General features: G+C 45.5%; 1 protein-coding gene across 3 annotated transcripts in view; it reads right to left on the bottom strand.

Moving 5' to 3' along the window:
- Positions 1–12,974, bottom strand: part of USP48 (ubiquitin specific peptidase 48) — a 73,099-nt gene extending 60,125 nt beyond the window's left edge. For all 3 annotated transcript variants that reach the window (XM_052659098.1, XM_052659104.1, XM_052659107.1), the window contains exon 1: positions 12,754–12,974. In XM_052659098.1, coding sequence (XP_052515058.1) covers positions 12,754–12,887 — 134 coding nt within the window. In that variant the 5' untranslated portion in view covers positions 12,888–12,974. The remainder of the gene's footprint in view (positions 1–12,753) is intronic.
- Between the last annotated feature and the right edge of the window lie 566 nt (positions 12,975–13,540).

Raw genomic sequence — 13,540 nt, 5'->3', positions numbered from 1 at the left:
TCTTACCAGAATGGTGGTTGCTTAGGATTAGTTAGGTCCAGGAACTCCCTTCCAAACTAGTCCTCTCTAACCAAGAACATTCTTGTCCCTCTTTTATTTTATTTCATAATCACAAAACAGTCTCTCGTCAGATGTCAACAAGGAAGGAGGAATTCAGAAGCCTCCCCATCTTTTGACAGGTGGGCGAGGGGAGAGGCTACAGCAGGTCACTGCCTAACTTCAAGCCCTTTCCAGAACTCTGGTGGCTGACTCAACATTCCCTGGTTCCTCGCGTCCTATGTGCTAGTCGAAAGAAGACAAAACCAACCCCCTGCCATGATTCTGCTCAGAGAAAAAAGTCCCCATTTCCTCATTTATAAAACAAGGGGGATGGGATTAGGTGAACACTAAAATTTTCTAATCTTTTTAATTTGGATCCCCATAGAAGGCCACGTTTATAAAAACACTTAAGTACATGAGACAGTAAGACTATTCTGCCCTTTCTGCCTCTAGCCGGAAGAGAAGATGATGAAAACAAGGGTAGATGTGGTGCTGGGTAAGAGGCAGTGGTTGTGATCAGTCTGGGTGATCTGTGCTCAGAGTGCTGCTGCGGGGACCGTTTCAAGTTGCTATCAATCAATGCTATCAGCATCAGATATGTCACAGTGCACTGAGTGAAAGTCAACAATGTCACTCTGTAGCCAAACCCTATCATCTTCTAAAAGAAACCAGACTCTACAGGTTCACACATTCTGTCAAGTTGATATGCTCGGATAAGAATTACAGGACCTGCTGCTGCTGCTGCTAAGTCGCTTCAGTTGTGTCCGACCAGCCCAGGATATACCAAAATAAAAGACAAAGTCCCAGGCATCAAAGAAGCGCTCACAACTCACGATGCGACAGCGAGGTAAAAGGACAGCTTCAGAGAAGTTAAGCGCTGCGCTGGCATTAAGCACAGGACGCTCAGCAGGAACCTCACAGGAGGGGGCTGCTGCCAAGCTGGGAGTCTCCAAGGGCACACAGGAGCCCCCTACATGTGAGAGGAGAGCCTATGGAGAGAGGCTGGAGAGGCTCACAAGGAAGTCTCCCTGCAGACGCAGTTCACCACAGCTGGAGGCTTTGGGGGCAGGGGGCTGGGAAAGCCCACGCGGCCGCAGAGAAGTTGGGGCTGGATCAGATCACGGAAGCCCTCAAACACTATGCGTGGCAAGAGTTCGGACTTTATTCCGGAAGCAACAAGGAGCCAATACACAATTTTACGAAGAAAAAGAACTGGCCTGGAACTTTAGAAAGATCCTCTAAATGGATACATGTGTATGTATGGCTAAGTCCCTTCACTGCTCAACTGAAACTATCAGAGCGTTGTATGTCGGTTATACCCCAAAATAAAAAGCTTAACAGGAAAAAGAAAAGAAAAAGACCAAGGCATTACCAGCCGTTTGACAAAAAAATAAAGGTTCTCTAGTTACGCCTCTCAAGCAAGGTGGCTTTAGAAACCTGAAGATTTCACAAGTTTTGCTTTTCAGATCACTGCCATTCTCACCAAGCTCCTCCTATTTTTACTAAGTTTTAAGCTTCTAATTTTTTTTTAAACGGGAAATTTTCAAAGTCTAAATCTTGGCTCTTGGCGGGGAGTGGCAGCGAAGCAGAGAAGCAACACAGACGCTGTAGCTGAGAGATGGGAAACCAAGACCTGACGCGCAAGGTAGCGGCTGACGCGAGGTTCAGCCAACAGCACTCGGTACTGACTGTTTTTGTGGAGGGGAGGGGTGAGGGCAGGAACAGGGTTGGATACACGTGGCTTCATTTCAAATGTTTATTAAAGGCAGGATGGGAACCACTAGCAATGGCTGCTTTCAGAATATTTACACCTGGAAATTCATTAAGTCTACACTCACCTGACAGCCTGATTTTATTTGAAATTCTGAATTCTAACCAAAAGGACACAAGAGGAAGCAAACACACAGCCCAGGGGACAGACGAGGCATCAGGATCCTAGCGAAGCCTCGTTCGTACACGCAGCCACTGTCCTGAAGCAGGTTTCCCAGCCCTGCAGTTGCTCTTTTTCATGAGAAAGAGTCCCAGGGTTAGATCATTTAACACCAAAAAGGCTTCTCTTATCCTTCATCTAAACGTTTACAATTTTTCAAGGCTTGGTGTTGGCTTTCCAGGTGGTGCTAGTGGTCAAGAACCCACCGGCCAATGCAGGAGACGTAAGAGATACAGGTTCAATCCCTGGGTCGGGAAGAGTCCCTAGAGAAGGGCATGGCAACCCATTCCAGAATTCTTGCCTGGGGATCCCACGGACAGAGGAGCCTGGTGGGCCACAATCCATAGGGATGCAAAGAGTCGGACAAGATTGCGCACACACGGGAGGCAAGTTTAAAAAAATCCCCAAAGCAAAGTAAGTCCTGTGCTAGGAAAGAAAACAAAAAGAGAACACAGCTCAGTGCCCAAGCAGCCTTTCAAAGGTCACCATAGGGCACCCCACCAGACCCCTAAGGAGAGTCCCTCCTCCTTCCACCAGAAGGATTTCAAACAGAAAAAAAACAAAAACAAAAACAATCTACTCACTCCTGCTTGGGTTTTTTTAAAAAAGCATTTTATGACACACTGCTCAAACTCAACCATGGAGTGAACATGGCATGTCTTTATCTTCCTGGATTATAAATTGTCCAAAAAAAATTAGAAGATTTTTTTATTATTATTAAATCAAGCAGACAAATTATGGAACAGAACACAAATCCAAAACAAAACAACTCCTAAAAAGATCAGGAAGGATTAAGTCCTACAAGATACTGAATCAGGAAGACCCCCAAACTAAAACAATGTAATAAAATAAAAAGTTCAGAAACACAGTAACTTAGCATGCAACAAAGGTATCCACATCAGTGGAGTCAAGACATAATCTTTAATAAACAGGGATAGGGCAACCAGGCAGCTTACCTGCAAAAAGATACAATTGGATTCATCTCACAGTATCACTTCAGTACAAATTCCAAGTGGATCAAAGATTTAAACATTAATTAAAACCACAATAACACTTTTTAAAAAATCAGCAAATTTCTTTTAAACACTGGTATGAAAAAGGATTGAGTCGATGACTCAACGTTTAGAAGTCACAAAATATCCACTCATTTAACCTCATAAAAGCTTTTCGAACGGCAAACCAATCCGTGAGTCAAAAGACAGTGGCATAGGCACTTCTCTGGTGGTCCAGCAGTTAAGACTCTGTGCTTCCACTGCAGGAGGCATGGGTTCAATCCCTGGTAAGGGAAGTTCCACATGCCACACGGCACAGCCACAAGAGGAAAAAAAAAAGACAATGATACAATTAAAAAAATTTTTACAACTCATGTCACAGAAATAATCTCTTAATACATAAAGAACTCCTACTGGACTTCCCTGGTGATCAGTGGATAAGAATCCTCCTGCCAATGCACAGGACATGGGTTTGATCCCCGATCCAGGAAGAGTCCACAGGACAAGGAGCAACTAATCCCGAGAGCTGCAGCTGCTGAGCCTGTGCGCTCTTGAGTCTCTGCTCGGCAGCAAGAGAAGCCGCTGCCAGCTGAAGCCTGCACACCCCCAACTAGAGAGCAGCCCTCACTTGCCGCAACAAGAGAAAGTCCGCGCACAGCCCACTGAGAAGACTCAGTGCAGGGAAGAATAGTTAAAAAATGTAAGTATTTTAAAAAAAGAATTCCTACAAACTGATGAGGACTAATAACCCAAAATAAAAATGGGCAAAGGACACAAGAAGCTGTTGAAAGAGGCATACAAATGGCCCCTAAGCATGAAAAGTTGTCATATGAGGAATGCGAAACACAGCTAGACAGACACCTTGAGTGGTAACCTATAGTGAAGTTTGCCAAGTAACCTTCTTCTAGATACTTTCTGGATTGGCAGAACCAATGAAATAAGTTCTGGCCAAAGAGTTGTGAACAGAAACATTGAATGCAGGGACTTCCCTGGCATTCCAGCAGTTAAGAATCCATCTTGCAATGCAGGGGGCTCTGGTTTGATCCCTGGCCAAGGAACTAAGATCCCTCATGCGTGTGTATGAAATAGCACAATGGAATTCTGCAAATGACTAAGAATGAAGATCCTGCTGCTACTCACCATGTGAATGAATCTCAGTGCTGAGCAAAAGAGGCCAGACACAGAGCAAATACAATGTAAAATTAACTGTATACGAAGTTTAAAACAAGGCAGATAATCTGTGGTGTTCAAAGTAAGGGGAGTGTGTTGTCTTTTTTTTTTTAAGTTTTCTATTTATTTTAATTTTGGCTGTGCTGGGTCTTCCTTTCTGTGCAGGCTTTTCTATAGCTGCGGTATCAGGGCTTCTCACCGCAGCACGTGGAATCTTCCTGGACCAGGGATCAAACCTGTGTCCCCTGCACTGGTGAGCGGATTCTTAAGCACTGGACCACCGATACCGCCTGCAGTGCAAGCGCAGCATCTTAACCACCGAGCCCCCAGAGAAGCCCCCGTGTGATAATTCACCCAGTGTCAATCTCGTGACTTTGTGCACTTTTCTGTACATAAAATATAAATTTCAGTTGAATAAGAACCACTAGAATAAATCTGAGCAGTTTTTAAAGCTGAGCCCGTCGGGCTGCCACGTGGGCCCTCTAGTTCCCCAGTCAGAGGTGGAACCTGGGCCCCCTGCATGGGGAGCTCAGTCTTAAAACACTCGACCACTGGGCAAGTCCTTCACAGAGAAATTTAAGAAGGATCCTGCCTTATCAGATATTTTAAAAGTACTGGCAAGTAACTGGAACTGTTATCCTAGTACAGGTATATTGAGTAGAATCAGTGGAAGGGAATAGAGCCAGGAAATAAACCCAAATATGTATAGTAATTTTTCATATAATAGAAGTGGCCTTTTAGTCTTCCCTGGTGGTCCACCAGTTAAGACTTAGTGCTTCCACTGAAGGTACATGAGTTCTATCCCTAGCTGGGGAACCAAGATCCCACATGCCCTGTGGCAGGACCACTAAGTAATAAATAAAGACGGCCTCTCAACTAGTGGTGGTGAAGATTAGATTATTCAATAAATGGTTTAAGAAAACTGAGTGCCCATTTAGTAAAAAGCAAAAATAAAGATGGATCCGTACCTCATTCTCTGAATCAAAAGGGAAAAAACCCACAAAGTGTTAAAAAAAAAAACCAAACAACTGGGTCATCTGGTGGTTAAGAGTCCGCCTTGCTGTGCAGGAGACACGAGTTTGATCCCAGTTAGGGAAGTAAGATCCCATGTGCAGCAGAGCAACTAAGCCACACGCCACAGCTACTGCATCAAGCACTCTGGAGATCCCAAGCCACAACCACAGAGTCCATCAGCTACAACGGAAAGGTCCTCAGGACACAAGGCTTTAAGACCCTGAGAGCCACAACTAAGATCCGAGGCACCTTTTTTTTAATTGGGAGGACTTGCCTGGTGGTCCAGTGGCTAAGAATCCATCTGCTAATGCCGGAGGCAGGGGCTCGACCCCTGGCCCAGAAGATCCCACATGCCATGGGGCAACTAAACCCTCGTGCCACAAGTACTTAAGCCTGCAAGCCCTAGAGCTCCACAAGAAGCCACGGCGATGAGAAGCCCCGCACTGCAAAAAGAGAGCAGCCCTGCTAACCGCCAGCTACAGAAAAGGCCACACAGCAACAGAGACCCGTACAGCAAAGATACATTAAGAAAATTTAAAGCAATTTCTAGTTGTGGCATTAGCCATAACTGGGGGGAAAAACAACCAACTGATCCAGGACTCTAAAGGACATTGCTGAGGTCCATCTTCAGATGGAGGATGAGGAAATTAAAAGCTTTAGAAGAGGTTCTAGAGACCTGCAGTGGCAACTAGAGAAAACCCTGAGAGCAACAGAGACCCAGCAGAGCCAAAAATAAATTCATCAATTAAAATTCTTAGAAAACGAGAGAACTGGTTAAATTATAACACATCTGTCTCTACACAGTGAAATAGCACACTGCTATTCAAAACAATTAAGACAGATCTATAGGGACCAATATATGCAGAAAAAGACAACCCATCAAATAGAAACAACTTGCAAAAGTATATTATGTAACACCTGTCTCCTTCTTTGAAAGTAACATTATTATGTTGTTTATATCTTATCTCTAAAATAAATGGCAAATGAAGGAACTTTAACCTTGGTTGGCTCTATTTCAGAGCCACCCTAGACCACAGATGCCAGAAAAAAAATTTTTTTGAATAAAGAATGACTACTCTGCATGGCATATAACAAATATTTGTTGAATTTAACAGATACACAGAAAGAAAATGAAAAAATTCTAATAACAGCTGAGCCTGAGATTAAGGAGAAGTTTCTTCCTTTCATTCAAAGCTTGGTTAGACTAAGTGATCCCGCAAGTGTTAGTGTAGAACAGCAGAAAGACACGTAATGAACAAAACCCCACAAAGACACGGGTTTCATAGAACACAGAACACTTACTAACCAGTAACATGCACCGCATTGGAAATTTTTAAAGTTGTGTTAAGTAATGAGAGTCCATCATGCAATGAGAAGGAAACTGACACGCTGCAGGGCCCTCTTGGGCTCCTGGGGACAAGGTCTTTCTGTGCCCCCCCATTTCTTTGATTCCAGGAAACAGCCTTCCTTCAGTCTCCTTGACCTTCCCTGCGTTCTGAAGGGCAGACTGGAGCAGTCATTAATTAGGGAAGGGCGGGGCTGTGAGAGAAACAGTCAAGAGCAGCCTTGGGGCAAGGTCCTGTTTGGCTGTCAATGGATACACACAACAATACCTTTGAGTTATCTGGCAGAGCCCCAAAGCCCCTCCAGGTGGGAGAAGCTAACAATTAACTTTGGTATACTGCCCACAAGGCTTTCCAGGTGGCGGAGTGGTAAACAATTCACCTGCCAACTCTGGAGAGAGATGAGAGATTTCATACTTGGGTGGGAAAGATCCCCTTGGAGTAGTAAATGACAACCCACTCCAGTATCCTTGCCTGGAAAATTCCATCGACAGAGGAGCCTGGTGGGGTCGCAGAGTCAGACACAACTCTGACATGCATGCTGCCACAAGCATGCAGACCCCAGATCAGCTGGACCTGAAGGTGACTCTTATCTCCCCACTAACCCCTCAGAAGGCTGTCCACAAGGTGAGCACGCCCTTCTTGAATAATTACGATAAAACTTCTCACTATCTTCCCCAAGAGCCAGACTATAAGGACTTGACTATATGAATTAACTATGTGAGAGTCAAACTATAAAGAAAGCTGAGCGCCGAAGAATTGATGCTTTCGAACTGTGGTGTTGGAGAAGACTTTTGAGAGTCCCTCGGACTGCAAGGAGATGCAACCAGTCTATCCTAAAGGAAAGCAGTCCTGAATATTCACTGGAAGAAGCTGAAACTCCCAATACTTTTACTAGCTGATGCGAAGAACTGACTCACTGGAAAAGACCCTGATGCTGGAAAAGATTGAAGGCAGAAGGGGACGGCAGAGGATGAGATCCTCAAGACACAACGCTTTAAGAGAGAGCCACAACTAAGATCCGGCATCACCGATTCGATGAACCTGAGTTTGAGCAAGCTCTGGGAGTTGGTGATGGACAGGGAAGCCTGGCGTCCTGCAGTCCGTGAGGTCGCAAAGAGTCGGACATGACTGAGTGACTGAACTGAACTGATCTTCCCCAAGCTGGGACACGAGGTTCTGAGGGCATTAGCTCGCTGTGGCCCCCTTTGCCAGGCAAAGTAATACAGCTATTCTTTTCTACTTCACCCAAAACTGCCTCCAAAATTCAATTTGGCACAGGTGTACAAAGAGCTGAGCTTTCAGCAACAAAACAACTGATCATCTTGGGTCAATAACTGATAAAGCTGTATGGGATCGTGGGGTGTCATTATACCGTCTCGCTTTTTCCCCCACATCACATGGCATACGGATCTTAGTTCTCTGACCAGGGATTGAATCCACACCCTATGCAGTGCAAAAGTCTTAACCACTGGAACAGCAGGGAAATCCTACTTCAGTGTATTAAATTTTGCCATAATTAAGATTTTTCTAATAAAAAAAAAATCTGTTCCCTGACCTCTTCTGAGGATCAGGGACAGGTTAGCAAGGCAAAAGTGGTCACGTGAGAGAGAAAGTGCACCAACAGAGAAAAGGTATCACTAGCACATCAAAGAGGAAAGGCTCAACAGAAACTTAGGCATCAGATCCAACAGTCCTTATTAAGGGGTTTAGACTAGAGCCAGGGGCAGTCACTTAAGTGTTTCTTAAACTGGCCTAACAAGGGATTCCCTGGCGGTTGGTGGTTCACACTCAGTGCTTTCAATGCAGGGACCCAGGCTCCATCCCTGATTGCGGAACTAAGATCCCACTAGCCATGAGACACAGTTAAATCAGTGGCATAACACTGACTTTCCTGAATGCATTACATCTCTGAAATGTTTTGGTTTCTCTGATGAAAACAAAACATAAATACACTCCTATATACAACTAAAAGTGTAAGTTCAGATTTTAAAAATTCAAATCAAGATCTTAACTGTCACAAAAAGAAATTAACATGACACCATATCCCACCTATCAGATGAAAAAGTATGACTAACATATTGTGTTGATTATGGAAACATGACATTCTTACACACTGGTAGTAGGAATGTAAAGTGAAACCATCACTCTAGTGGGAAATCTAGCAAAAATGGGTCAAAATGAAAACTGCATATCCCTTACCGAACAATTTTACTGCAAGGAACTTGAAAGTGAAACTGTTAGTTACTCAGTCGTGTCTGACTCTGCGACCCCATGGACTGTAGCCCACCAGGCTCCTCTGTCCATGGGATTCTCCAGGCAAGATTACTGGAGTGGGTTGCCATTTCCTACTCCAAGGGATCTTCCTGTTCCAGGGAACGAACCCAGGTTTCCTCCACTGCAGGCAGATTCAGTCTGAGCCACTGGGGAAACCACGGGAAAGGGACTTGATTTGACTACAATCCTCACCGGTTTTTAAGAATTAAGACAAAATATTTGCAGAATTCTTTGTACCTAAGATTTAGTATAGATAGCTTTCATGCTGTGATTGTACTAAGCAGTTTCAGAAGGTAAACAGTCATGAGTCATCTTGTCTCTGTGGCTACACACTTCTTCAGCTCTGGCATCTCATTAAAAGTTTTTCTGTAAAGTATTTAAAAGATACTGATAATATCTTAATTATTTAATCTCATCTTAAGAGTCAGAAGAAATGCTTAAAAAGGGTAGGAGAAATCTTTCTGATATTTAAATAAAAACTGCTTGGACTTCAGATCAGGCCTGGTTTCAAAAGTACAAGTGACCAAAACAGAACATAAATAAAACTACTGTGTTGTTATTGTTGTTTAGGAGCTAAGTTGCGTCGAACTGTTTGTGACCCCATGGACTGTAGCCCACCAGGCTCCTCTGTCCATGGGATTCTCCAGACAAGAATACTGGAGTGGGTTGCCATTTCTTTCTCCAGCGGACCTTCCCGACCCAAGGACTGAACCCAACTCCTGCCTGGCAGGTGGATTCTTTAGCACTGAGCCATCAGAGAAGCCCCAGAATTAATGGTACATTAAAGTAAAAGCTTTTTTGTCGCACAGGGTACTAACTAGAAAGGGAAATAGAGAACTTACAGAATGAGAAAATACATGCAAAAACATGGGACTTATATTGAGAATATATGAAGAACTCTAACTCAAAAGTAAAGACGATCTAATTTTAAAACTGGGCAAGGGATGTGAAAAGACCTCTCCAAAGATCTACAAATGGTCGATAAGCATAAGGAAAGATGCTCAGCCTTATTAGTCATCAGGAAAATGCAAATCAAAACCATAATGAGATACCAATTCACATCCACTAGGATGGCTATAAGGAAAAAAACAACCTGTGAGGATGAGGAGAAATCGAAATCGTCATACATTATATGCAAACTACTGCAGCCGCTCTGGAAAACAATTAGTTCCTCAAAATGTTAAACACAGTTATTACATGACCCAGCAATTCCTCTCCCAGGTAAATACTCAAAGGAACAAAAAAACAGGTGTTCCAACAAAAACTTGCACACAAATATTCATACCAAAGCTATTCACAACAGCCAAAAAGTGGAAACAACCAAAATACCCATCAATTTAACTATGTTGTGAGGTGTTAGTTGCCTTGATTCTGGTAATCAATCCACAGTGGCTATCAAATTATCATGTTGTCCACTTTGGTTTTTAAATATTGATTTGGCTGCACCCGGTCTTAGTTGAGGCACATGGGATCTTTAGTTGGGGCATGTGGGATCTAGTTCCGCAACAGGGATCAAACCTGGGCTCCGTGCACTGGAAGCATGGAATCTTAGCCACTGGAGCACCAGGAAAGTCCCTCGTGTTGTACACTTTAGATATGTACAACAGTATTTGTCAATTATCCCTCATGAAGTTGTGGGAAATTCTTTTAGATCTATCAACTGATGAACAGACAGAATGTGTTATATCCAACAATGGAATACTATTCAACCACAAAAAGGAATAAAGCACTGACATGGGTGTAACATGCATGACCTTTGAAAACATTATGCTAAGTGAACGCCAGACAAAAAAAGGCCACGTATTTTAAGTTTCCACTTAATATATAATATCCAGAATAAAGAAATCTATAGAGACAAAAAGATGAGTGCTTGTCAGGGGATGGAGGAAGGGAAAATGGGATGTGGAGTTTCCTTTTAGGGTGATGGAAGAAGTCTGGAAGGAGACAATGGTGATGTTTGTACAATATGTAAGGAAACTTAATGCAGTGGAATTGTATACTTTAAAAACGGTAAATTTCATTGTGCATTTTACACAACTTTTACAATTTTTTGAAATGAAATAGAAACCTGACAGACACTACAACATGGGTGATTCTTGAAAACATCATGCTGTCCAGTTCAGTTCAGCCGCTCAGTCGTGTCCAACTCTCTGCGACCCCATGAACTGCAGTACGCCAGGCCTCCCTGTCCATCACCAACTCCCGGAGTTCACTCAGACTCACGGCCATCGACTCAGTGATGCCATCCAGCCATCTCATCCTCTGTCGTCCCCTTCTCCTCCTGCCCCCAATCCCTCCCAGCATCAGTCTTTTCCAATGAGTCAACTCTTCGCATGAGGTGGCCAAAGTACTGGAGTTTCAGCTTTAACATCAGTCCTTCCAATGAACACCCAGGACGGATCTCCTTTAGAATGGACTGGTTGGATCTCCTTGCAGTCCAAGGGACTCTCAAGAGTCTTCCCCAACACCACAGTTCAAAAGCATACTGAGAACCCCAACAGTATGCTGTCAAAGAAGTCACTAAAGTCGACACACTGTATGATTTCATTTACATGAAATGTTCAGAAAAGGCCAATTTAGAGGCAGAAAGTAGATCAGTGATTACTTGCATACTTGGGGTGGGGGAGGTGGTTTACAAGGGCCAAACTAATGGATACAGGGCTTTTTGGGGGTGGGGGAGTGAGGTCAGATTGAGTTGTGTTCTGAACAACTTTGTGAATATACAAACTAAAAACCACTGGATTGTACATTTTAAATGAGTGACGTTGTTTAAGGGGAAAAAAAAAAGCTTGGATATAAACCTTGCTACTGTTGCAGCTTAAAACTCACCTCTGTGACATTTCCCTTATAGTGATCTCAGCCAATTTCTACTCCTTTCTATTAAAATCAAAACTATTATAGTGAAACAGTTTCTATTTTTTGGTTACTCTGGAAACTAGGTGAAGAAACTGACGGAAGCTTACCCATTACACAGGCTATGTCATTCCAGTACTGCCTGTTGCCCTCCTCGTGAGCCAGACGCCCAGAACTTGGAATTATTCGTTTGCCTTATGGAAGATCCCTAACTCGTTTCACTTCCCACACTAGACTTTAAAGCTTCAGATCTGAGACCTTGACTTCCATTCCTCCGGGGTCCTGCCTCGAAATATAACAACTCCAAAAAGTCTTTACTGAATACTTGCTAAAAGGCTACTGAGCATGCCCGCCTTGGCTAAGTCAATTCGACAACACTCCGGAACACACTATAGTTCCCGCGTTAAAAGGTGGAAAAAACAGCTAAGGATTCGATCTAAAAGGAAAGGCAAAGAAGGTTCGAAGGCTAGGTAGAAGTGAAGGAGAACACCAACACAGCTCACACTGTGTACTTGGCAAAACGGTACTGGGTCAGAGACGACCCCTCCCCCCCGGAGGGGGGGCGGTTAAAAAAAAAAAAAGCTAAAAAAAATACTACATTAGTGAAAGAGGGGATGTCAGCTGGACATGAAGGGTACCGATGACGCAGGCTAACTATATACTTTTTCCTAAAGCCGCCCTACCCCAAAAATATGACCCAGCCTTCAGCGTCGACACTAACACAAGACAACGATGAAATGCACTTCCAAGTTCCCAGTTTTCTAAAGCCAAACGCCGAGCCGCGGCGAGGATGGAACGACCACCAACGTCTGCGAAGCTCTCCAGTTCCTGCTTTCAACCATCCCCACCGCCATCTTCGAGGTAAGAACTCAGAACCTTTTCTGAAGAGCTTCCAGCATCATCACCTCCTTGCACAGCCCTGCAAGGCTGTGCCTTTCCTGGGTCGCCCAGAAGGCGGAGAGGAGGAAGCCCTCCACCGGGTTGTCTCCAAGCCGGAGAGGGGCACGCAATGGGCCGCCGTCTTCCTTCCCCACCCCAACCGGAGCCCCCACCCCCGCCCCCACCACTGCCCCACGGTCTGGTTTTCCAAGGTCCGGCGCGAGGAAGGGCGCGAGTGCCTTTGCGCGGGCCTCACCTGCACACGCCGCGGATGCAGGGCTCCAGCCAGATGCGGTAGGCGGTCTCGATGTGCTCCTGCGACACCTCCTCGGGCCGCACCGTCTCCGCCCAGCGCCAGGCCGCCTTTTCCAGCTGCAGCCGCGGTGCCATGGCCTTGGCCCAGGGAGTGCCTCCTGAGCCCGGCCACCGCTGCCGCCGCCGCCTCCACCGCCGCCCAAATGGATCCCGCCACCTGCCAGCAATGAGGACCAGGCGGTGCCTCAGCCAGCTGGCCAGTCAATCACCTGTGCGCGCCTCAGCCGCCGTGCCTGCCCGCCCGCGCCCGACCCGCACGACCAGCCGCAAAGCGCCGCCGCCGCCGCCGACACCCGACGCCCGCAGCGTCCGCAGACGTTGAGGGTGTACTCCCCGCTGCGGCGTGCGCATGCGCGCGCTCCCAGCGGCCTTTGCGCCGCCCGCGCCTGTCTCTCGCCCTTCTAGCGCCCCTCTCTTTTTCTCCTGTCGGGCAGAGGAAGGGGAAGCGGCTACTCGAGGCTCTATCTGGCCACGTCCTCACCGGCGCCGCGGGGGAAGCGACGTCTCAACCACTCTCCAGAATAGCGTCCTGCACACCACTAGTCTCACAAGCCGGCGCCTGGAGGCTTGAAAGCTGCCTGTTTTTGCCCTCTGGTTCTTCTCCTTTAATCGTGAAGGAGTTAGGCGAGAGGCCACTCAAGGCACACCATAGGTCCGCTGGGTTATGGGGTGGGACTTGAAACTTGGGTCACCAAAGAAAACCAGGGTCAACTCTCTGGAAGATTTAA

The sequence above is a fragment of the Budorcas taxicolor genome, chromosome 2 (assembly GCF_023091745.1).
Source record: "Budorcas taxicolor isolate Tak-1 chromosome 2, Takin1.1, whole genome shotgun sequence".
NCBI classification, from domain to species: Eukaryota; Metazoa; Chordata; class Mammalia; order Artiodactyla; family Bovidae; genus Budorcas; species Budorcas taxicolor.
Note: the sequence above shows the minus strand (reverse complement) of the source record. Positions and strands in the feature narration are given on the sequence as shown.